General features: G+C 39.3%; 1 protein-coding gene across 5 annotated transcripts in view; it reads left to right on the top strand.

The window, feature by feature from the left end:
* LOC108258041 (1-phosphatidylinositol 4,5-bisphosphate phosphodiesterase beta-4) overlaps nt 1–24,082 on the top strand; it is a 75,229-nt gene that overhangs the window by 15,641 nt on the left and 35,506 nt on the right. For all 5 annotated transcript variants that reach the window (XM_017456287.3, XM_017456288.3, XM_017456286.3 and 2 more), the window contains exons 4-13: nt 9,380–9,477; nt 14,029–14,109; nt 14,460–14,519; nt 16,754–16,897; nt 18,943–19,022; nt 21,512–21,565; nt 21,729–21,810; nt 22,553–22,653; nt 23,107–23,164; nt 23,752–23,860. In XM_017456287.3, the coding sequence (XP_017311776.1) occupies nt 9,394–9,477; nt 14,029–14,109; nt 14,460–14,519; nt 16,754–16,897; nt 18,943–19,022; nt 21,512–21,565; nt 21,729–21,810; nt 22,553–22,653; nt 23,107–23,164; nt 23,752–23,860 (853 nt within the window). In that variant the 5' untranslated portion in view covers nt 9,380–9,393. The remainder of the gene's footprint in view (nt 1–9,379; nt 9,478–14,028; nt 14,110–14,459; nt 14,520–16,753; nt 16,898–18,942; nt 19,023–21,511; nt 21,566–21,728; nt 21,811–22,552; nt 22,654–23,106; nt 23,165–23,751; nt 23,861–24,082) is intronic.

Genomic DNA, 24,082 nt, shown 5'->3' with positions numbered 1-24,082 from the left:
ACTGTGCGTCATATCATTGCTCGCTCCATGGGCAGTCTGGGGAATTGTATTTAACCCCTGCTGCCCTCCGCTTCCCTGCCGCTGTATAAGGCAGTGTTCTATTTCAGTGAATCTGGAAAATATGCTCACTAATTCTCCTGCTGCCTTATCAGTCAGGATTAGCGAGGCAGAAGCTATAAATTGCTGAAGCGTTCCTTATAGGTACATATTTCAGGGGTTGTGGAGCTTTCCCTCGGTTCTGGTCACGCTTGTGCCTCTCTCTCTCTCTCACTGTCTGGCTGTGCTTCTGTCAATCTCACTCCCCTCCTCTTCATAAAAGAAGCTCACAATCAACTCGGAAATGAGGGAAAGAAATCGGATGAACCTGCAATAGGGCAAACATTCCAGGCTATTATTAGCTGCCACAGTAATATTCACTCCTAATATTGCATTCTCCTAATGTTTTCGCTGAAGGGCACAAGATTCGCAGACTGTTTCTCTTATAATTGATCTCCTCAGCTTAAAATCGTACTTTGCTGGGCTGTTTTTCTATAGTTTTAGGCTAGCAGTGTGGAAAGCCCTGCCAGCTGCCCCTGCTCCCTCTCTTGAGTTTTGACCATTTTTGGTTAAACCTGGGCTGGTAGAGCCAAGGCAGTTTGAACTGGACTGAGGTTATCCATTTGTCCTGCTAATCTACAGTGCAAACCAGTTCTGGGTAGTAGTTTAGGAAATAAACCGTACACACCTTAATTATATTCTGTACACAGCATAGACCCGCCCTGTGTGGACCAGGCAACAGGGTTTGTCCTGATTAGCTGCACGTTTTGCATCATGTCAATACGATGTTTGTTCTCAGTTCAGTGTCTCAAGCTTCAGTCTATAGCACTTTCCATTGTTTAGTAATGGAGACGTTTCCGGAATTCTCAGCTCATCACTGATAAAGTCTGACTTGCCCATCAAAAAAATTCTAACCTGTGACAGCAGTTAAGTAACAGTGTTAGTGTTACACAAAAGCAAAGGCCCTCAAATATGTACCAAAACCTCCTCTGTGATATTCTCTTTAAATACCACTTACGGCCAGTAAGAGTCCAGTCCCACCCAACCCAACTCATACAGTAATTCTCTCTTTCAGCCTGGTGTAGAAGTTGAAGCGTAAACACCATCGGCTAATCCTGTTACATTTCCCCTTTCCAGTCCAAAACGCTTACACATGAACACACGGATACAGTAGTACACAGAAGCAGCCGCTTTGGTTGAGACTTGAATTAGAGGTGGACGATATGCCAATATGCTGTTGTTAGTGCAATAAATGATATCATCAGGTGCTTGTTGTATTATATTACATTACAATATAATGGCGGTGTCTTTATTTCTAGAATTATTTAAAAAAAAAAAAAAAGAAAGCCTGTTAACCGGAATGATTTGTCTCACTGACTGCATAGTAACAAGTAGCTCATCAGATGTTAGCCCATTATGCCAATAGTTTGATTTTTTGCCAGTGTTAGCCCATTCTGCCAATTTGATTTCATGCCAGTCTTGGCCTGTTATGCCAGTCAGGTTTCATGCCAGTGTTCGCTCACTCCATCAGTTGTCTGTGATACCATATTACCCACCTTACTTTCGAATCAAAACCAAAAGGGTGGACCTGGACATTTGGACCTGTCAGTCCATTCAGATTGAATGTCTCCCCGCATGGACACTATGTCAATGAGTAATGTTTTACACTTACCCTAGTGACATGACATCAGTAAACAACCGAATGAGAAAGTATATATGACACATGAAGTGCTGTGTTATCAGTATACATTAGCAGTGTTTACATAGCCCTGTAGTGAGTTTATAATTCCCTGGGCTTCATTTGTCTGTCCAGTGTCTTAATGCATGTGTGGTTTCTCAGTCTGAAGACACCCTTTATGTATCGAGGGAGTGTGTTTGCCTGAGGAACAAGTGAAGCCTCATATGACAAAGTCAAACAGTGGACAGTTTCGTTTGCAGAAGTGTTTTATGTACTTGCCGGCTCCTGCTTTTCCTCACATGCCAAACTGGCTCAGCTCACGAGTAGCAACGATGCCAGTGCTGATGGCTGTGACACACATGGTTTGGGGAAGCTCTAAATCTTATGCAGCTGAGGCTCGATCTCTATGTGTGCAAAACACTATGTACTCTGGAGCTGGTTCACCCATAGTGACAGTAGCCTTCCCTCTGTCTGTCTCTCTCTCACACTCCCTTTGATTAAAAAGTTAATGCTGGTTATGATAGAAAGGTATCAGAACACACAGTGCATCGCAGCTTGCTGCAACTAGGGCTGCATAACTGCAGACCGGTCAGAGTGCCCATGCTGACCTCTGTCCTACAATGAGCATCAGAACTGGACCATGGAGCAATGGAAGAAGGTGGCCTGGTCTGATGAATCACGTTTTCTTTTACACCATGTAGATGGCTGGTACATGTGCGTCACTTACCTGAGGACAAGATGGCACCGGAATGCACTATGGGAAGAAGGCAAGCTGATGGAGGTAGTGTGATGCTCTGGGCAATGTTCTGCAGGGAAACCTTGAATCCTGGCATTTATGTGGATGTTACTTTGACACGTACCACCTACCTAAACATTGTTGCAGACCAAGTACACCCATTCATGTCAACTGTATTCCTTAATGGCAGTGGTCTCTTTCAGCAGGATAATGCACCCTGCCACACTGCAAAACATGTTCAGGAATGGTTTGAGGAACATGACAAAGAGTTCAAGGTGTTGCCTTAGCCTCCAAATTCCACAGATCTTGATCCGATCTGAGCATCTGTGGGACGTGTTGAACAAACAAGTCTGATCCATGGAGGCCTTAAAGGATCTGCTGCTAACGTCTTGGTGCCACATACCACAGCACACCTTCAGTGGTCTTGTGGAGTCCATGCCTCGACGGGTCAGGTCTGTCTTGGTGGCACAATCGGGACCTACACAATTTTAGGCAGGTGGTTTTAATGATATGGCTGATCAGTTTATATGCCAATATACAATTGAGAAACACCCCATGTCCTCCATAAGTGAGACTGTAGTAACAGTATCTCAGTTAGCATTGACATATTCTCAGACAAATGTGTGAAAATATGCCATGACATCCAAGAGTTTGTTCATCACTAACATGTGCTCAGTTAGCTTTACATTATTCAGTTTAGCTAGCTAGCTTAGCTCGGAGATCCTGCAGATTTGGGTGCTATGTCACCCTCTGATGATTAGTATATTGGGCATGAGAGGTTCAAGGCATTGAGTCTATTTCCTGAAGTTAATATTTTATGGAAGTACATGAATAATTCTATGTTTTAAATATAAAATATGTCTTGCACTACTTTCAGATTTGACCCAAACACATATCTACATAATCAAAATCAGCTGTCAGGTATTTAAAAATCATCTTTTCGACTTTAAGACTGGTCTGTGTTAGTTTCACCAAATTATTTATAACATCAGTGGCATCAGCTAAATGTCATGATTAATCAAAACCATGTTGTTTTATGGGTTAGAGGTTAGCTGTACATGCAGGCTTGTTGCAAGTCTAATATTATGATAATGATTCATATGTTATACATTTTACAACCCTACCATCTGGGTAGTATTTCTGGAGATATTAGAGTGATATTAAGCATGCTTGTTTTACCTGTAGTCATAACTACAATTAAATTATATTGTGAAGTAAAGACTTATGTACTCTTACAGTCAGTGATTCTTTCACTGCACTACTGCTCACTAGAATCTAATCTGACTAAACTGTGTATGATTTGTTTTTAAGTGTTTATTTGCGTTTAAGAACAGGTTACAGCCGAAAAAAACAAGGATGTGTAATCTTAGGTTTGAGGTGTGTCTTGTTTGCAGTGCTTGGGCAAGCGCACACACACACACACACACACACACACACACACACACGTACGTCACTACGCCTCACTGACATCTCAGTAATCCAGATCTAAAGGAAAGCTAGCACTGTTGAATTGTGCTCTTCAACCCAAAGCAACACAATGAAGTCCAACACATCATTCCTCAATCTCAACGTGCCGATGCTCAGATGGTGAAACTTAGCAATGATGGCGAAGAAGAACTTCAGAGACATCCATTTGGTCTTTCGAAGGCTGTTTACAGTATATCAGCATGACTATATAGTAAAATATAGAGTTTACAGAAAGTCAGTTCTGCCATTTGTTGCTATTTGAGTCTCACAGGGGTTTCATGTGGAATGTATTAAAAATTAGGCAAGCTGATTGTGCGTATGTAGATCTCGTTTCCAACAAGCACGACAAATTGCCACAAATGTCTAAATGCATTTCTATTATCCCTTTCATGAAAATGTCACATGGGAAATTCCTAACTGCATGAGTGAGTGTACTTGAAACATCCGAACTAGGCTTGTGTGATATTGAATTGTTCCTTCTGGAGATTTACCATTTCCAAAAAAAAATAAAAATAAATAAAAAATAAAAAAGACAGGCAAGCAAACATTTTGTACCATATAAGGTTTAAATGGAGTATGGGAGGGCATAATAATATTAATCGGCTGTGGTGTTGGAACTGTTCGCTAGCAGCGTCAATCACGAAAACTCAGCTGGATGTTGCATTTTTAGGTGATTCTTCAGAATGCATAATTATTAAAATAAATAAACACTCAGAAAACCCAATAAACAATGCATTTTTTAATATAAACTATTTTTAAAAATTGGTTGTGTAATGTCCACATGACTTACATTTTACACTGTTAATGCTGCTGCTCAAAGTCTTTGAGCACATTCAAGCATTGACGGGTACAGAAAAAAAAAGTGTACATTTAGGGCAACTGGACAACACCCATATCCAGAGCATCTTACATTTATCTCGTTTATACAACTAAACATTTGAGGTTAAGGGCCTTGCTCAAGGGCCCAGCAGTGGCAGCTTGGCAGTGTTAACCACTGAGCTACCGTCTTAACCACTGAGCTACCACTGTGTTGATAATCATCTTCTAATTTTCATAACAGTTTAATCTTTCTTAGGTCAAATTAGACCTTTTCACCCTTTTTTTCAGTGGCCTCCCTAATATATATATATTTTAACTAATGTTAACTATGTTCTTGTCTAGTTTTAGCAAAGTTAAACATACACTGATCAATTATATTTCACTCTAAACATTCTCCAATGGCTTACCTTGACTGAAAGCGAGGTATGAGGTACAATGCATCAAGTGAATGTGAGATGGGGAGGGGGCGTGGCTTCCAGGTGGTGTCAGTTAATATTGGAGAGTTCAAAGCACCTGCACAAATCATTCCAGATTTATATGTAGACTGGCTCGTTTTCTAGTTTATTGGTAAAAGGCAGGTTTGCTAACAACCTAGAATATAAATCGCTATATCGTACAAGACTAATCTGAATAATATGGATTATTATAATAATTCTATAATAATTATTATAATAATCTAAATAACATACACATGTTTGCTAATTAGAAAGACATAACATATTTTTTGACCACCTGCTGATTCCATGCAGCTTTACTTTGAGCTAGTCCTTCCTGGTGATCCTCAGCGATTTTCCAAAATCTTGGCATGAAAAAAGCAAATCCGTCTAAGCATTATCTCTTTATTTTAAACCTGATGTTTAGTAAGATAGCTCAAACGCCTACAGTGAACAAAGGTTTTTAGAAATGGAATAGTAAGAGCATGAATTCACAGGGAAATAAACAACACATTTGCAGTTCAGGTTCCCTGTTTCATTTGTAAACAGAGCACATGAGCTGATGCTGAGTAAATGTTTGCATGCATCGGGAAATTTGAAGGCGACTGTCAAGATGTAATAAAAGCAATATTTGAAAATAAAAATTCTTTAGCACTGCACATGAATTTTATCTACTCGATGTAGGTGAGTTTGCGGCCCAAAGATCCAGGCCTTAAGCAGTCGATCAGTGTGGACATGTTCCACCATTAAATTAGAATTAGCCCTTTCGGGCAAAAATTGAGTTCAAATGAAAGTCAGGCATGAAATGAATCAAATGGAAGTCAAGCACTCAGTTCCACACTGGAATTACACTGCATACCGAAGTGTTTATGATTACTATTGTATAATCAATACCATTATGTGATTTTTAAATAAAATGATTTTTTAAAAGATTTTTTAGTATATCTTTTTAGTGTATGTTGTGGTTTCTGATGGGGTAGTACCTTTATACCTGTGGTTGATAATAAATGACTGACTGTGGAAATGAACCAGATGAACACACAGCCATGGTCAAAACATAATTCTATTAAATTATAGAATAATCCTATTCTATAATTCTATTAAATTAATCTATTGTTGTATATGTGTGTGTGTGTGTGTGTGTGTGTGTGTGTGTGTGTGTGTGTGTGTGTGTGGTTATAAAACCTTTTTTGTTTGTTTGGTTTAGTTAATTGAGTTCCATGCTGAGTATCTCCCATGTAAACGATGTGGTCTCTCTTACTTGAACTATGTGTTGTTCTACTTCACAGGGCTGGGGATTATCAGCATAATGAAATAAAATTATCATTAAAAGCCATGATATGAATCTTCAGGAGAGCTAATGTGAGCCATGCTATTAGATGATTGACTAAGAGGCTATAAGTGCATTTTAAATCTTTGTTTTGTTTTTTGCAGCGTCCTTTAATTAGTAGGTGTCTTCCTAATTCATCGGAAAACAGTCGTTTTTGAATAATTTACAGAATAAATACTACAGAATATAATAGATTGCTTTGTCCATGCTTATTAATGTGAAGAAGCTTTTTGTCATCTATGCAAGGATTAAAACGTGGCAGGGTGTGAAATTATTGGAAAATAAATCAACAAGCACCCCAACATGTTTTATTCCACTTCTACCACAGCAATTTGCCAATGATTTCATTTATTATGCATTAATGTTAAGCCTCTTGAGCCACAGTAAGAACCAGAAATTTCCTTCAGGATATGAGGATGTAATCCTTGAGAATTTCAGATATGCCAGTTATAGAGTAGAGCTGTATTTTTGCTCTCAACTTCTCTGTCAGCCTTTCCGGCATTCGTTTGAGAGATATGATGAAGCCAGGAGGGCTGGATATTACCCTAGAGGCCATTTTAAATGGCATGCACCAGGGGACTGCACTGTGAGTCTTCAACTATGCTGTGTCGCATTGCATGTGTTTGAGAAAACAGGATTCTTTCAGTTTAATTGTTTTCCTTTACTTCTTTTGAGCTATTTCATATAATTATTGATAAGTCCAGAGATTAAATAGCTCTCTTGGTAAATGCTTCCCTTGAGCCTTCTTCTGCTGCATATTAAACAGAATACGTTGGACTTCTTATCATGTGTATTTAGCATCCAACTATCATTACGTGTGTATGTGACTGAATATTGCCATTTTGTTCCTTACTGCGTATCTGTCCTTCTGAGGTCGACAGTAATTTCCTCCCAGTGCTCTGTTATGAGCTGATGCCAATGCTTGTGTGCGGTAAAGATCATAATGTAGCTCTCATTCTCTGACATTCTTTGTACTTCTCTATCTGTTTGTCTCAGTCTGACTCAGTCCATGCTGAATAGAGCCAGGTCAGAGACTGTGTAGGTGAAATCTGTGAGGATTTTCTTTAGTCTGCCATTTAAGGTGCTCATCAGTGATTGATCCAGGGTACCCCTTCTCCTGCTGAGCTCAGATTCAACTCAGGATGCATCACAGAGGACCATCAGCCACCATCCAGTAAAAGCAAAGCCATATAATGTCCACAGGTGAATTGTTCAGGCAGCCGAGTGCATATATGACAACGTCAGTTGTAGTTATTTGATGGGCACTCATCAAAACAAAAGAAATGTACATACCGGAGCAGACAGAAGGAGTAGATAGACAGTTTTGGATTGCCTGTTTTTCTTTCTTTCTTTCTTTCTTTTTTATTTTTGACACGGTGCTTCTCACTAAGCACTTATAAGGATGTGTTTAGCTTCAAAAGTCCCAAAGTTTGAACATTCAAGGTGTTACAGTACAATAGTCAGACTGATGGAATGGAACACTGAAAAGTTGTTTATACCAAATGATGGTTAATGAAAAGACGAAAGCTTTCTATTTTGTCCTAAAAGGTTTTTCAATCAGTTCTGGAAACCTGAGAAGTCATGGAAGAATGTGAAAAATTATAGACAAGGGTGGCTGTTAATGGTTTGGCTTCTTATGCAGATGTCAACCTTAACATGGATAATGAAGTTGTATGTGTGGATGGAAAACTGGAGGTGAAAATGGAGGTGAAATTGATATCACTATGTAATATAACATAATATAATATAATATTAATATATATAATTGTATAGGCGTAAATTAAATAAATTTGTCAGTGAAACAACTCAATACAGCCTTGTTGTGTTGTGTTGCTGCAATGAGAAACAGTCTGAGGGCGCTGTGGGATACAGTACTGTGATTGTCCCGCAAGGGGAGAAGAAGTAAAACACAGTCGCACGTTTCTCTGACAAATACTTCAGATACTTCACTTCTTTTATAAGTGTAGTATATCACAAGTCTATAAACCTTGGAAAGAAATACCAGTAGGACAATAACCTATATGTTAAAAATCTAAATATTAAGTCAAATGTAAAAACTGTTGCTGGGTGACATGCCTGGAGATGGATCCTCAGATTTGTAGTGTTTGCCCATTTAACACTTGTTATTTTTCCCACAAAGCTATCATATGGCTTCATCCAAATTTATTGGTTTGCCTCTCTCGTTAGACACGAATCCAAAATGTTCCCAGATCACCGATGTGACATTTGGTTTCACAACAAGATCCATCGCAGCGGCAGAACCCGAAGCGTAATCGCAGAATTCACCTGACTGCATTTTGCCGCGCTCAAACAAACCCGCATGAAACTAACAGGCAGCACCATATAAGGCGTTTGATTATGATTATGTAATTTGTGTATTAACATAAAATCTCCCAAATTAATATTGCAGCTGTTATTATGTTGTACTTTGTATTTGTCATAGTGCCCACTCAAGCAGAAACATTAACGTGGTCTGTGATGTGACTCTACCGCAGGTGGCACTCCACCACCGCAGTGGTGCGGTTGTCATGGCCACCATCACAGCCCTAGCCTACAGTATGAGAAATGCTCTTTGATTAGATTTCAGAAGATCAGTCATAAATGACTTAACAGTGGAGTTTTGTTTGTCCCAAACTAATTGATATTACATTGTAAATGATGGATGCATACTGCATTAGCCAATAAACATGCCCTCAGAAATCTTGCAACAAGATCACTGGGGGGAGAAACAGAGGTGGTTTTGACCAAGAAGGACGTGCTGAGACTCAGATAGAGATTACGATCTCTTGTAACTCACATATTCGTCCATTTATCAGTGCATAGCTTAGTTTGGACTATTGTTATACATCTGTCTCATATGTCCATTTTCTTCATTATAGATCTGTGAGCAGCCATGACGAAGTCATATGAATTCAACTGGCAGAAGCATGTCCCTGATTTCCTTCAGGAAGGTGCCGTGTTCGACAGATTTGACGAGGTAAACCAGCATGTCCCTCTCTATCATCACTTGCAGTCAAGGCACTAGCAGTGTTTCGCCCATTTTTGACAATGCAGACTAAATGAATCCTGAAATTTTTCATACCAGGTTCAAAAGTGTGAATGGTTAATCATTTCTCCATGTAATAGAGACAATTTTGTTGAGATGCCTGATCACTTCCTTGACTGATGCTTTTATATGAGAAAATCACACCAGACTTTGTCAAGTCTTGTTATTTCTTAGCATTTCCTACTTATCGCATTGCTCATTTGCACTCTGTGGCTTTAAAAGCTTCAGTGGCTTCCAGACACGAGGCACACATCTCCAGAGATAAGTGCCTCCTGGGTCCCCCTCCCACGGCCTTTCTTCATTTCCCCAGCTAACTCAATCAGACCATTTAAATGGGCTGAAATGGGATTGGGCGTTGTTCCGCACTACCCCAAGGACAAGAGTAACATAAACATCCAAAGATAGATACTCATCTTTAGAGCAGGAGATTCCAGCATTGCCAGACAGGAGCATAATATAAGTGAATTTCTTTTTTAGACTCAACAGGATGATTACATATTTTGCTGCATGAAGTAACACTGTGCTTAGTTCCATCTGAGTCAGCATGGAATCGAGCAGAACCGATGTTTCACCTCCGAATCATATGTAGCATTAAAACTGTCATTAACCCAATGCGGCACTTCAGAAATCAAGCACACACACACACACACACACACACACACACACACACACACACACACACGCACACACACACACACACACCCCTCCAGGTCTCTGGAGGCCAGCAGCATATCCTCCCACCCTGTTCTGCAAACATATCAGACACCACTCATTTCCAGGTGGATAATTACAAGCTGAGTTAAATAGCACCTTGAGCAGGCTAACACTCACTGAAGTCTGCCCAGCTGGATGGCAACAACATTGCACAGAGCTCAGTTCTAGATCCCAAAATAAATGAAATCTCTGAAAAGTAGGAGAATAATAAAAGCTGCGTCTCATTAACAGAAATGCCCTGCAGGGTATGAGTCTCTTGATTAACACCGCAGATGCCTAGCTCAGGAATGAGGATGTAAATAAGACCAGGAACTCTTGGAGAGCAGTTACTGTTCATCCTGTTCCCACAGGGCAGCAGACGTCGAAGCTGTGGAGCCGGCCACCATCTTGTCTCCGGCTGCTGCCTTAAAGGGCATTCACAGCGTGGTCATTATCCTTGCTCATGGGTGTCCACTCGCTTTAATGATACTCGAGTTTATTAGCACGTAGGTCATTAATATTTTCAAGTGATGGTTGTGTGTTATACACAGTGCCATTTTATTAGCAAAGGAAATGGGTTCACCTAGACAAATGACACACTAAGGAGTGGGGTGGCCTAGTGAGGATTAGCAGGAGCAGGATTACAGAGGCACAGAGTGTGTAAAGTGCCTCAGCAGTGAAGGAAGACCATGTAAACAGGGCGTCTGGATTCTGGCACCAGCTCATCTAATTTGCTTTCATCTGGAGGAGTATTCCGGAGCGTAGGCGAGGGGGCTATCCACTTTTTTTCCCCCCTCTGACAGGACACAGAATCATATAAGATTCCTCTTTCTTTCCCTGTTCTTTCTCTTTTACTGAGGAAATGAAACACTCACATCCATAATTTGCACAAGTCATCCTTACTCAACGCCGCTGTGAAGTATTTCTAGAATTGTTCTCCTGTTCAGATCCCTCACTCTCTCTTCTCCCTCAGGGGAAACCCATGCAGAAATGACAGCATGAGGTGTTCACAGTAATCTCTCTCAGCTCATTTAGACCCTGTCTATCTGTGCACTGCCCCAAGTCATCTTCTTTGTTCAGCTTTATAACTCCTCCCATCCCTGCTGAAGTTTGTGAAGAACTAAACTTTAAGATGGTGAAATTATTGCAGCCCTAGACAAATTTAAAATCTAAATTTCAGAAGCTGGATTATGACTTCTCTCTCTCTCTCTCTCTCTCTCTCTCTCTCTCTCTCTCTCTCTCTCTCTCTCTCTCTCTCTCAGACACTCAAGCTAGCACTAGAGATGGTTTTCAAATGTACAATGACCACTGCCTTTAAAATTTAGCCTTGATCTCCGATGGTTAGGTTGGATCTCTCTCTAATGTCCTCTTGCAAGTTAAATTTAACAACTAATGCTCTTATGTTGTGCCATGCATTACAACAGCTTCAGTTTTTCAGTTTAAAACTAAAATGTACATCATAAGCAATATGGTCAGTTCAATAATTATTGGCACACTGACAATATGAGAAAAAGCCAAGCTTTAATTGAAGTACATTTATTTTAAGAAAAACCTTATCCAAAATCTTAACAAAATCATAATTCACAATTATTGGCACTATTAGAAATTCGTAACTAAGCATGCCCCTATTTATATTTTATCACTGAAGATAACCAATGTGTTCTAAATGCACTAGGGCATACATAAGAGGTGGCACAGAGGCCAAATTTCCTTAACCCTTTATCAACTTGGGAAACGAAATGAGATACAGTGCCCTCCACTAATATTGGCACCCTTGGTAAATATGAGCAAATAAGGCTATGAAAAATTGTCTTTATTGTTTAACCTTTTGATCTTTTGTTCAAAAAATTCACTAACATTCTCTGCTGTCATGCTTAAGCAGGTTTTCCTTTAAAAAGGCTAAGGGGGAAAAAAGGACAGTTTGGGTTTTTTTTATGTCTGAGCCCAAAGCTGGGAAAAAGCACTGTATTTGAATCCAAGCATATCTGCACAGCTTTTAAATAGGAATACGTTAATCAACTCGGCCAAAGAGAAAGCACATGCGACCCACTTCCGCAGCTCCATAACCAACTGTCCTCATGCCACTGGGATAAGCAGCTACTTATACTGCCAGTAAATAGACTCCATACTGAACACCACCACCCCAGAAGTTCGGACAAGCCTGAGCATGTGGGCACTGTGGATAATATTATTATGTCAAGGCAACTGGACTGATGACATAATTACAGTACATTTACAAAGCAAAACTGGCATTAAAACCCAGCTAGTGTTTTTAGAAGAATTCCCACTGGGTTGACGTCACTCCGGGTTCTGTTCAGTGCTGCAGATGACCATTCATACCGTCATATGACCAAAGTGCTCTGCCAGAAATGCCTTCCTCTGTGGAAATCATTTCACAGCCATAACAGAGACCCTAGAGTGTTTTGTTTTGATGACCACTTCACATGCAGTGAACAAGGAGGCGCCCTCTCTCTGGTGGCACTTAACACTCCAAACTATTCCGCTTCTCATTTCTTGGATCCCTTATTATACATCAGTACTCTGTTGCCATGCCATCTAATGTAATCCTGAGCTTCCTCCCTGCTACAATTGGCATTAGGAGTTCAAGGTGACACTGATATTCTTCCAAAAATGAACAAATAAAATGAAGAGCAGTTTGGCTTAAGAACTGTAATTGATTCATTTTTGCTGATTGTATTTAAGGGTGAAATGTTGTTTCAGGAGCACTTCAGATATAAAGCAGGGTTAACTATATTAACTAAGGCAGGGTTTCTCAAGTAGTTTTTAGCAAAGGTCCCCTTTCAGTGTAAAAAAAACATCCTCTCAAACACGTCTCTCCTTGTGATTTTTAGCATTTTATTCATGAAAATAATCAAACAATGCTAATATTAGTCAGATTAGACAAGGATATGCCATTGGTGATTTTTTTTTTCCACTGGAGTTTTTTTATTCCAACATGTTTTTACCCACAGACCCAAAATCAGTTGGTGTTAAATATAGATTTATACAGTTTGCATCACATTAATAGGATTTTTTGTTTGTTTGGGTCAAATTAAATTTACATCGAAATTGACATGCCCAATATGTATGATCTATTTTTTTACACTTAAGGCTTTATATAATGGGATTAGCTATGGCTAGATACAAGGACCTCTGTACAGTTTGTTCTACTCCAGATTTGGCACAATATATTCGCCTCATTCAACAAATTGACCAATCAATGAATACATAACACGTGGGCTTTGTCTTAGTGGAAAGAGATGCTACAACTCGTGACAAATCTCTCACTCTGTGACCGCCACTGTTTTTCAGATGTGTTTTAATCATAGAAATGCATTTATCACCATCGTGAAGTGACGTCACTGACGGGGGTGGGGGGTCGGGGGGGAGGGTCGGGGGGATGGAGTATCCACAGTGACATCACAGACCCGAATAATCCCTAATGAAATTCATTTATTATGGATTTTATCGATTAGTTGTTGCATCCCTAATTTGTACTTATTAATGTTGTTCTTCAGCACCACAGGGTCATTAGCGTCAAAAGAGCCGGCATCACGTTACATATTATATTTTGTGAACCACAGTCCTAAAGAACTTTCATTTGCATCTAGGTGCCTTTAACATTTAGACTTATATGTGTTCTGTTCACCACAAAGTATAAAGATGATGAACTTCTTAAGCGTACATAAAAGTGTGTACATAAAAAATTGCCCTGTTCCTACACTTTACATAAAACATGATGTGTCTGAATGACCCATGGGGTATTAAAACAACTCTTCTGTTCCACAGGATCCTTTTGTCTTTGAATCCAGCTGCCTTTTCAAAGTTGATGAATTTGGATTCTTCCTCACGTGGAAAAGTGATGGCAAGGTACAAGTTGTTTTTTATTTGTGACAATGCTTGGGTGTGTATTGAAGCGATCTGACTCTCTACACACAAACCTCAGGCCTTCTGGCCTTCTGACTATTATTAAAGGATAATGGATATGAGCCATATATCATACGGGTCTGCTTTACTGCACGCATTGATTAGAAATAGCATGCTGTAATGCTACGAGCACAATATATGCACTGTTACTGCACAGCTGGCAGGACTATTACAGTCTGAGCTGTAATTTATGTTAATGTGTAACAGGATGAAGCTCCTCACAGTTTCTCCCTCGTTCTATGTTGAAGTGTGCCTTCTCTGCAATTTGTCTTTTCTTTTTCTTCTTATTGCAGGAGGGCCAAGTCCTAGAATGTTCCCTCATAAACAGTGTCCGTACTGGAGCAGTGCCAAAGGTGAGTCTTAAAAGAAGTCATTTCATTATGGGCCTGCCCTGAAGAGCTCAACTCAGCCATAGAAATATGGCTTTAGAAGCTATAGAGGATAGGAAATGTTTCTCTAGAAGCACAATCTTAAGAGCTATCTTTTAAACTGATGAGAACCCTGAAGGGAGTTGAAGAGCATTCACCTGTTGCTTTTAGAGAAAGCATTAATACTTTAACGCGTCAATACTGCCACTGCAGAGCCGAGATGCAGCTTTATCGCGTCCTGGCCATCAACCAGAATTATGGGTTATATGTACTTTTAATCCTTCTTTCTAAGAATCGTGAAAATAAAGGTTTTCATTTTATTTCCTGCAAACAGTAAACAGGAGCTGTGCGAAAGAAAAGGGAATTGGGTCCAGTTTTGTTTGTTTTGGCACTCCCAGCTAATGTTATCACCCATCAATGGTCCTATGATCTGCTCTGAGCTGCAAATATTGACCTATCCCAGACATTGGCCCTTCCTACTTCTCTCTAGCATTTGCCCTTTTTTTTTTTTTAAAGGATTTGATTAATGGAAAGTCCTGCGCTGCAAAAAAGAAGTAAAATAAGATGCATACATACCCAAGAAACCATTAAACAGGGTTTGTGTGTGTCAAGGCAAGTGTGTGTGCGTGTATATGGGCGTGTATTGACATGCAAATATAGACCAGGACGTGGCATATGTCATGCTTGCAGAGAGGGAAGTGTTCTGTTTTACTATCATCTCTCCATCTTTTGGTGACATGTTGTGCGTCTGGCAGCAGCAGCTCATAAAAGGCAGAACAAAGGCAGATCAGGAGCCATTGTCTGTCATTGGATACGACTTCACTGTGCAGCACGTCTCCTAAGTAGCACCATTGTAGTCCTAAGTAAATTACACATTTATGAAGCGCTATTGTTTTGCTAATTCATTAACAAGCATTATAGAATTTGTGGAGTTTTTGGCGCACAGTCGTAGGTGCCCAGGCGTTGTTTCTATAACAGTTTGGTCCTCTGAGTTTTTGAACATGTCATTAAATGAATTTAACACTAATAAGTTGTTGTTATATTAGCCAAAAACACTATGGGAACACAGTGGCTCAGGTTACACGACACAATTCATTTGACAAACAAGCGTCACAGCAGATTTGATCTGTTGACTTAGTACACTGACTCGTTTTGGACCTACATCTGACACTTGGTTTTATGTGGTAGTAAAATGTCCTTTTGGAGTATGTGCTAATGTTCTAATAGTACACCTTTACTCACATTAGGGCTTTATGAACAATCATTTGTAGGACTGTTTGATAATGGTTAAAATGATTCGAATAATTTTGCGCATTATGATACATTATTAAAATGTAGTAACATAGTTATATTGCATCTGTTTTTTATTTGAATGAACAGAGAACTTTGTACATTATAAGATTGCATCCCTTCACATATGTAATAGAAAAAAAATAATGCTGGCCTTCAGTCACATTAAATTAAAATATATATATATATATACATACACACACATACATACATACATATGTATATATATATATATATATATATATATATATATATATATATATATATATATATATAAAACAGTAACTCATTTTAAATATAGGTGGTCTGCACACTAACAAAAATACAAACGAACAGTACACAAAAAAAATAAATAACCCACTTACTTGCTCCCTCATTTATTTAGTTACTTACTTTCTCACTTACTTACTTGTTGACTTACTCATTTACTTTCTTACTCAGTTATTCCCTTGCTTATTCACTCATTCACTCACTCACTAGCAGTACCAATGAGGAAAAAGTACATATATTAATATACAGTATATATTTAGGCTTGATATGCAGCTCTAACAAATAAGAGTAGCTTAATCTATTCACAAAAATACAGTTCACTGCCTCAAATCACAGTCGAAAAATTATTAACACACTACCGGTGTTCTACTATTAATCATTATATCAACATCCCCCGGTGTTTATTCAATTAAAAACAGCCGTAAATCTTTGCTTAAGTAATAACCAGTGGCAAGTTATTAGAGAGATAAACGCTAGAGAAAGGTAGTATGGTCAGGCACAATAAAGATGGAGAACTCCAGTGGGATGAGTTTTATTGAAGTCCATTTCACACTTTTATTTTAGGAGAGGTGCGTAATAAACTAAGAGCACAGTGGCTAGAGAATGCTGATTGCACAGTGCTGAACCGGCTTTGTTTGTGTGTGTTCTGTGGTGCTCAGGACCCGAAGATCGCTGCATCTCTGGAGGCAGCGGGGAGGAGCGAGGCCGATCTGGAAGGCTGCGTCATCTGTGTGTGCAGTGGCCCTGACCTGGTCAACCTCAGCTACATGTACATGGTGGCTGACAGCGCTGACACCGCCAAGGTAACCGTTATCAACCGTTATCGCTATGGAAATCCGAGCTTTAACTAGCACATTGTGTAAACACGGGCTGATTTAAAACCGGTGCGTTAGACAAAGCAATAAAGCAACAGAAAGTTGCTAAGATTATCTAGCAGTGAGTGGTTTGGTCAGTTATAACATTTAAAATAGCCAATATAGTCAAGTGCGAAAGTTTTCATACTCTTAGAACAAAATAAAGGCATTTATTTGATGGTTATTTTATACTTCTTTTATAAGTTCCTCCACGGTGCCGTCATCACTAATAACAAAAAAGGTCTATAAGACGTTTGCATCTTATTGTGATATAAATGATTCTCCAATAATAAGTCAAACTTTTGCCTTTTTAATCTGCACCAGGCTCTGTTATATTGTCTGAACAACTTTTGAATGCTATCAGATGTAATATTATGTCGTTCCTGATATTAGTTCTACTTCTGTTGTCCAATCTTTGTCGATACAGGATCTGTTACAATGCCGCCAGATATCAAATCAGATCTGGAGACTGAGATTACGTCACAACTTTGAGACCTTAGGTTTTTGGTCCTTTAAAAACATTTTCTGTTGATTTTGCCTTCTGTTTGGTTTGTTGTCTTTTAAGATACACCTTCAAATCATTGTTAATGTTAAGAAATTTCTACACTATGTAATATAAAGGTATACGGTATATCTTTTTTCAGTTGAAAACATGGTGCAGCCTAATAGACACACTAAATCCCTTAGTATGCTTGGGGATTCTCCTGATGGCAGACTTCAGACAAGCGATGGAGGTCATGTGACAGGAAGTAAACATATAGTGTTTTTCAAACTAGTCATATTTTAAAACTGTGGATTCGCCTTGTCTTTCTGAGGTGAAAATAACCTGACCTTAAAATAAATATCATATTAAGAAAATGAGCCATTAACAATGTTAAAATTACAAAAAAAAATTACTAAAATGGATCCTTTGAACACAAACAACAGTTTAAGGTGCTTTTAACAAGAAGGACTGATGGACTGTACAGATAATCAATTCCTGAATCAGGTTAGCCCCTGGAGGAGCCCTTTCCACACACACACACACACACACACACACACACACACACACACACACACACAGAGGAATCAGAGCCTTTCTTTATGCTGTTTGCAGTGGTATTGTGCTCCAGCTGCAGGGTTTGTGTGTGTGTGTGTGTGTGTGTGTGTGTGTGTGTATGTGTGTGTGAGAGAGAGAGAGACAGAGAGAGAGAGAGAACAGAGAAGGGGCTTTTGTAGCCTGGAATCAGTGTAGCGCACACACAAGGAAAACCTTTCTGTATGCAATCCCTCTCAAATTCTGATCTTGATTGTTGCCTATCTTGGGCCGAGTCTGGGGCACAGTGCCATCTGGTGGCTGCCGCTGTGGTGAACAGATTAGCAGATGTATTTTTGCACATCTGGCTTAATGAATGGCATGCTGACAGGCTGTATTGTTGATTCTCAGGTCGTTTTGTAAAAAGTGTGTCACGTGATTGAGGTTTGTTCCATCATGAGGGTTTTCAATAGCGTTGAACTTCAAAACACAGCCCTGAGGTCATAAACAGCATAATATCCTTCAGCTGGCTTCATAAATAATACAGTGAAGTCCTGCTTGTGTCGTTCAGTTTTCTGCAGTTGTTCTATCATAAGAATAAGTGCTGTTCAGTATTGTGAATGATGTGATACTACTATTTGAAGCACTACTCTGGTGAACACATGTGAACACATTTTAAATACATCAACATTTCCTTTCAAGTGGTGTACAAAAGAGAGTGTTAGTTATTGTGCTCCCTCAGAGGCACGAACCTTTGTTCAAGGACATTCGGCCGTCCTTCACACAGCCAAAGGCTTGGACCGCTCAAGCCTTCTGTAAACACTAAAGCCAGCCGCTTGGTCTCCGTTCATTTCTCTCCTGGTTAACAGAATATCTCCTCTGTAGTGTTTGCTTTTTTGGCGGCGACTAAGCAGCATTTACATCACTCATGGTCGCCGTCCTGTGTAATACCTGCTTCTGTTTGCATGCTTGCTCACAGAAATGGATGGACGGGCTGAAATCAGTCATTCACAACTTCAAGGCAAACAACGTGTGTCCAATGACTTGCCTTAAGAAGCAGTAAGTAGCAACAAACACACACAAAGCACTCAGGATTGTTACCAACCTAAAAATATACAGCTTTTAATGGGATTTCTGGGTCTGAAGGTCCCTTTACAATAATGTCGAAATCAGTACAAGGAAGAGTTGTATAATTTGGACAAGAAGAAATAGCAATAGAATCAAACTTTTATTCGCCAAGTACAGATGGACAAGGGGTATGTCTTGGTATTGGAGTGGACAACAGAAAGCACAATTCGCACAGTATATAAAATGCAACATACAATAGTTATACACAGTATATCATACACAATATACAGGGAATTACAATACACAGTAAGTGACACACAAGACAGTCAAAATAAGTTGCATTATCAACTTGAAAATCCAGGCTCATGGCTGATTTTTAAAAAGTTGTGCATTGGCACTACTTATGTTTGTTAGTTCAGCAATTTGCGTGTAATATTTGATGTGTGTCAGTAGTTTAGTCAACATTTTATAGCCAAGGAAAATTAAAAATGTAAAAACTTGTGCAGTAGCCGTTCTATTATGTCAGATTTAATTGTTATTGAATACTCTTTCTTTTTTTTTTTTGGTCCCTTACCCTTCTTAACGTTTGGTCCCTTACCTTTCTTAACGCATCCGGAAAGTATTCACAGCGCTTCACTTTTCCCACATTTTGTTATGTTACAGCCTTATTCCAAAATGCATTCAATTCATTATTTTCCTTAAAATTCTACAAACAATACCCCATAACGACAACGTGAAAGAAGTTTGTTTGAAATCTTTGCAAATTTATTCAAAATAAAAAACAAAAAAAAGCACATGTACATAAGTATTCACAGCCTTTCCTCAATACTTTGTTGAAGCACCTTTGGCACCAATTACAGCCTCAAGTCTTTTTGAGTATGTTTCTACAAGCTTGGCACACCTATTTTTGGGCATTTTCTCCAATTCTTCTTTGCAGGACCTCTCAAGCTTCATCAGGTTGGATGGGGAGCGTCGGTGCACAGCCATTTTCAGATCTCTCCAGAGATGTTCAATCGGGTTCAAGTCTGGGCTCTAGCTGGGCCACTCAAGGACATTCACAGAGTTGTCCTGTAGCCATTCCTTTGTTATCTTGGCTGTGTGCTTAGGGTCATTGTCCTGTTGGAAGATGAACCTTCGCCCCAGTCTGAGGTCCAGAGCACTCTGGAGCAGGTTTTCATCAAGGATGTCTCTGTACATTGCTGCATTCATCTTTCCCTTGATCCTGACTAGTCTCCCATCCCCACAGCATAATGCTGCCACCACCATGCTTCACTGAAGGGATGGTATTGGCCAGGTGATGACTGGTGCCTGGTTTCCTCCAGACATGACACTTGCCATTCAGGCCAAAGAGTTCAATCTTTGTTTCTCATGGTCTGAGAGTCCTTCAGGTGCCTTTTGGCAAACTCCAGGCGGGCTGTCATGTGCCTTTTACTGAGTAGTGGCTTCCGTCTGGCCACTCTACCATACAGGCCTGAGTATCAAGTTGTAGAAACATCTCAAGGATGATCAGTGGAAACAGGATGCACCTGAGCTCAGTTTTGAGTCATGGCAAAGGCTGTGAATACCTATGTACATGTGCTTTTTGTGTTTTTTATTTTTTAATAAATTTGCAAAGATTCCAAACAAATTTCTTTCACGTCGTCATTATGGGGTATTGTTTGTAGAATTTTGAGGATAAGGCTGTAACAACATAAAATGTGGAAAAAGTGAAGCTCTGTGAATACTTTCCGGATGCACAGTAAGATCAGCATCTGTTAACCATGTGGCATATGAACAGTTATTTAAAAGAAAAGTCACACTGGATGACATTATAATTAACATATGATCACCAGTAGCATCTAAGATTTATTTTGTAATAAGATAGAGTTGGCCTTGTTTCATCTGCCTATTTTTTTTGTTTTCACTTAAAGAGAAAAAAAAAAGCTCTCGGTCTTTTGTTTTATGTGTTGTCAAAGCAGCAGACAACAACAAAAGGAATATATACTTATAAATATAATAATAATAATAATTTCCAGTACCTCACAAACAATCTATATAATATATAACATAAACATTTAATGTGTTTTAGGGTGTTTATTTTCTTTCTTTTAATTAAACAATACTAAGGTATTAAGCTTACTCTAAACGGTGAATATGTTTTTGGACATGTTGGGGGTTTTTTTTCTTCTAAGTACTTTATGGTCTATACCTAGAAGTGTCTCCCACTAATGTAGAATGGGATAATATCTATTCTTGGCCTTTCTGAGAGCTCTTCTGGAAAGACAGACTAGCTGTCCCCAGGCTGTAGACATTCACTAATTTGATCAGATCATCTAGAGATGAGACCATGATGAAAACCATTAATGCTTTTCCATTCAGACAGCAGAGCAAAATTTTTAGAACGAGAAAAAAAAAGCTTTTAGGCTTCAAATGAACATGATACGCAAACGAGACGAGATGTACCTACTGAGTCGTGACATTGTTTTTAAATCCTTTTTCAGTTGGATGAAACTGAGCTTTCTCACCAATGTCAATGGGAAAATCCCAGTCCGAGGGTAAGTTCTTTTAGCCATACATGTGTATGCTGTGGACTGGCTCTTTCAGCTCCACTGATTGTGTTTATATTACAAGAGATTTTAGATTTTAGCAAATGAAATAAAACATGTCTGTGTTAGGGATCTCATATTGGACCTCATCCTGTTTTTTTTCCCCCTGCAGCATCACAAGGACTTTTGGCTCGGGCAAAACTGAGAAAGGAATATTCCAAGCCTTGAAAGAGCTCGGCTTACCAAGTGGGAAGGTAGTGCTCCTTCTTTAATTCTCTTAATAAACGTCTGCTGACTTCTGATGCAGCTACAGAATGTATTTAAAGTCCCCGTGAAGTGCCTTGAAACGCACACCGTTATTCGACGTGTTGATGTAATTTCCACTGAAACAGGAAGTCAGAACGGGACATGTCGAGTGGCTATGCCCCCCTTTTTAAATAACCAATAGCGTCTAGCTTACCACAGTCCAGGCTAGACCATACTTGTAAAAAAAAAAAAAAAAAATGAATAGAAAAAATTTTAAGTGAATGAATTTCACTTTTCCACTTACTGTTGGAAAACCGAATTAAACGCGCACGTCCGAACAGCCAAAGACACATTCAGAATCCGTTTCTCCTACTCGACAACGCCAGCTTCAGGAATGTGATTTGTATAATATTGGGCGTGAGAAATTTGATTGGACAGAAAATCTGATGAGAAGCTGAATTGCATGAGAATGATGTCATCGAAATTGTTGATCCATACTGGTGGTAGAGAGAGACTGTAAATTTCGAATGCATACGTCTTCTAAATGTGAATTTCGTCATTGTTTTGGAGCGCACTAGCGTATAGATAACCTTAAGGCTAAAATATTCATACTAAAAGCCACAAAACTTTCATGGGGACTTTAAAGTTTATATACATTTTCCTCTATTGCATTGTAGACCCAAAGATTACGGAGCTTTATTTCTCTAAAGATAGCGAACGAGTCAGCTTTGTCTGTTTCTCCCCCTACAGAATGACGAAATTGACCATTCTGTGTTCACCTTTGACGTCTTCTATGCACTCACTCAGAAAATATGCCCGCGCACAGATATTGAGGAACTCTTCAAAAAGATGTAGGTCCAAAACAAAAAAAAAACATAAGCACGCTTGTGGTGGTTTGTGTAATTTTCACTGCCGAGTCAAATATGTTCCCCGTTCTGTAATGCACTGTAGTGGCGCTATAGCGTGGTCACTCTTATTTCCATTTAAAGTGTTAGTTTGTATGGATGCCTGTGATGTTCAGGTCTAGACGTTCTAATTGCACTTCTCTGTATTGAGCATTAAACATTAGGTATTGAGGTTCAATGTCTTTGCTATGCTAACTCCTTTAAAGGAACCTAACCTGCTTTAACAGTTCAACGTTAATCCTTAATGTTTCAACTAACATATGTAAACAAAGAAATGTTCAAAAACACGTATCAGTGCTCTGAAAGCTATGAGTGTATAGTGCGTTGTAATAACTAATCCTCTCGTCATTCGTTGTTCATTTTAATGTAACAGATTTCTTTCAATTAATTTCTTTGCAGCAATGGGGACAAAAGTGATTATTTAACAGTAGACCAGTTAGTCACCTTTCTGAATGAAGTAAGCTCTTTATCATTCATTAACTTCTCTGTGTGGTCGCTTATCCAGTTTTCCCTGCTACTTCATTTCCTCCCCGCCAATCCCGGCAACCTGTCTCATGTAGTCATGGCTACCATCAGGGCTGGGCTGCTCCATTGTTCCAGATGTTGCATTTGCTTTCTGTCTCTGTGTTTGCTTACTTCCTGGCTGCATATGCATGCATTTTTGTATCCATGTCTCTGCAAATGCATCAGCCCTTCTAACCCTGAGTGTGCCTGAAATGGGTTATCCTAGATATGGGTCACTGGCAGTGTCAAATTCACTTTACTGTATAAACTGACTTGCTTCTTCCATTCTTTACCTGTGTTAAGTGTCGGCACTGCTTTTCCATGTCAAACACCACCCAATGTTCCCAGTACCCACTTGGTAGTTTGATTCATCTAGCTCTTCAATTAAGTAGAATATTTATGCCATTCTTGTAGTATGTACATAAGTAGCTTTTTTTTTTAAAGGTTGTAAATGAGCTTAATGACTTGTGAAGCAGGCTATGATGATGTTCTCATGCTTGAGAGGGCGATGCTAATAAGACTTCACTATGCTGTATGTAGAACCAGCGGGACCCACGGCTGAATGAGATCCTGTTCCCCTTCTACGACCCCAAACGAGTCATGCAGATCATTGAGAAGTACGAGAGAGATGAGGACCTAAAGAAGAAAGGTGACTGCTTCAATCAGAGAAAGAAAGGCTGAAAGAAACATATAAATCATATATATATAAATCATATATATATATGATCTAACATGGCATGAAACATGGCATGAAACATGTTTGCTCACAAAGTGATTATATGCTTCCATCTTGTGGTGAACTACAGTATTACAAGCTGTGATCTTATGGAAGTGTGTGTAGTGGTGAACAGGTGAAATAAATAACAATATT

The sequence above is a fragment of the Ictalurus punctatus genome, chromosome 25 (assembly GCF_001660625.3).
Source record: "Ictalurus punctatus breed USDA103 chromosome 25, Coco_2.0, whole genome shotgun sequence".
NCBI classification, from domain to species: domain Eukaryota; kingdom Metazoa; phylum Chordata; class Actinopteri; order Siluriformes; family Ictaluridae; genus Ictalurus; species Ictalurus punctatus.
Note: the sequence above shows the minus strand (reverse complement) of the source record. Positions and strands in the feature narration are given on the sequence as shown.